Source organism: Hippopotamus amphibius, chromosome 2, assembly GCF_030028045.1.
Source record: "Hippopotamus amphibius kiboko isolate mHipAmp2 chromosome 2, mHipAmp2.hap2, whole genome shotgun sequence".
Taxonomy (NCBI): domain Eukaryota; kingdom Metazoa; phylum Chordata; class Mammalia; order Artiodactyla; family Hippopotamidae; genus Hippopotamus; species Hippopotamus amphibius.
Genome location: NC_080187.1, coordinates 176,069,108 through 176,070,709, shown reverse-complemented (window position 1 = coordinate 176,070,709; position 1,602 = coordinate 176,069,108). Strand labels below are relative to the sequence as shown.

The 1,602-nt window shown below is 38.8% G+C and overlaps 1 protein-coding gene across 1 annotated transcript; it reads right to left on the bottom strand.

Moving 5' to 3' along the window:
• Positions 1-310: 310 nt before the first annotated feature.
• On the bottom strand, positions 311-1,327 carry LOC130845573 (olfactory receptor 4K15). The gene has a single exon (XM_057723019.1). It carries the CDS (start codon positions 1,325-1,327, stop codon positions 311-313), a length of 1,017 nt encoding a protein of 338 aa, XP_057579002.1.
• Between the last annotated feature and the right edge of the window lie 275 nt (positions 1,328-1,602).

The following is a 1,602-nucleotide window of genomic DNA, read 5'->3' as shown; positions in this document are numbered from 1 at the left end:
GACATGGTGCCATTGACTTCAGAGCCAATAATGCTTTATCTTAAAACAAGTTTAAATTTTAAAAACTAAGGAGGAAAGGAAGTCAAAAAGACAAGTAAACATAATAGAAAGAAGAAAAGATTAAAAGTGCTAAAATTCATTGCACTTTTTATTATTATCATTAACCTTTAATTCAAGTTAATCAACACTTCCCACTGGTTAAAATGATTGGCTTTAACATTACAGTGATTCCACTTGTAAATATCTAGAGACACAGATACAGTGGTAACAGTCCTCTAAATTTACTTTTTTTCCAGAAAAATAACATTTCTTATGATTGCAGAATCTGGCCAGACTTCGGATACCGACTTTTCAGTTTTGACATAGCTGCCTTCATTTCTTTGTTCCTTAGAGTATAGATAACAGGGTTTAAAATGGGAGTAAAGATGGTATAGAACACTGCAAGGACTTTGTCAATTGAATAACTGCTGAAGGGCCACACATAGATGAAGATGCATGGTCCAAAGAAGAGTGTGACCACAGTGATATGAGCTGTCAATGTGGAGCGGGCCTTTGCCATGCTAGCAGAGGAGCGACTCCTAACTGTGATGAGTATCACAGTGTAGGAGACAACCAGCAGGAGGAAGGAACCCAAAGAAAGAAAGCCACTGTCTGCAACTATTAGTAGGCTGACAACATAAGTGTCTGTGCAGGCCAGCTTAGTCACTAGAGGGAGGTCACAGAAAAAACTATCCACTTGATTAGGGCCACAAAAAGGCAAGTTAACAGTAAATGCCAGCTGGCTGGTAGTATGAATGAAGCCCACGCACCAGGAGATGAGTACAAGGATAATACACACATGGCTGCTCATGATTGTCATGTAGTGGAGAGGTTTGCATATAGCAACGTAACGGTCATAAGCCATGGATACAAGGAGAGCCATCTCACTGCCAGTGAAAAGGTGAACAAAGAAAATCTGGGCCAGGCAGGCTTCAAAAGAAATAGTCTTGTGCTCAACCAGAAAGTCTGCAATCATCTTGGGGGTAGCAAATGAGGCAACACACATATCTATAAAAGAGAGGTTTGCAAGCAGAAAGTACATAGGGGTATGAAGGCGGGAATCTGAGGTCACAGTGAGGATGATGAGAAAGTTGCCCAGCACTATTGCCAGGTAGAGTAGTGAAAATATGAGAAACAAGAAAGGTTGGAGCTCCTGGGAATTAGATAGTCCCAGCAACACAAATTCCGTCACCCGAGTATAATTTGTCTCATTCATTGACTTTGGAAAGGACTTCTCTTCAGTTACCTGAATGTGAGAGAAACAGATATAAATCTGTGAACTGAGCATGGGTTTGATTTCCCAATTCCACTTCATACCTTAGGGATTCTAATTTCTATTTATATTTGTATCTGAGTTTTCACACATCATCAAAAACCATATAGACAGCATAAAAACACTATTCAAGAAGGATAGAGGGGAAAGTTGTCAAGGAGATGTTCAATCAACGGGCATATCCAATTACATAAATGTAAGGAATGTAATCAACTAATTTAAAAATGAAACTGAATATATGAAAATTTTTGACATTACAGAAATCCAGTCTAAGAATCTACAGAGACAAT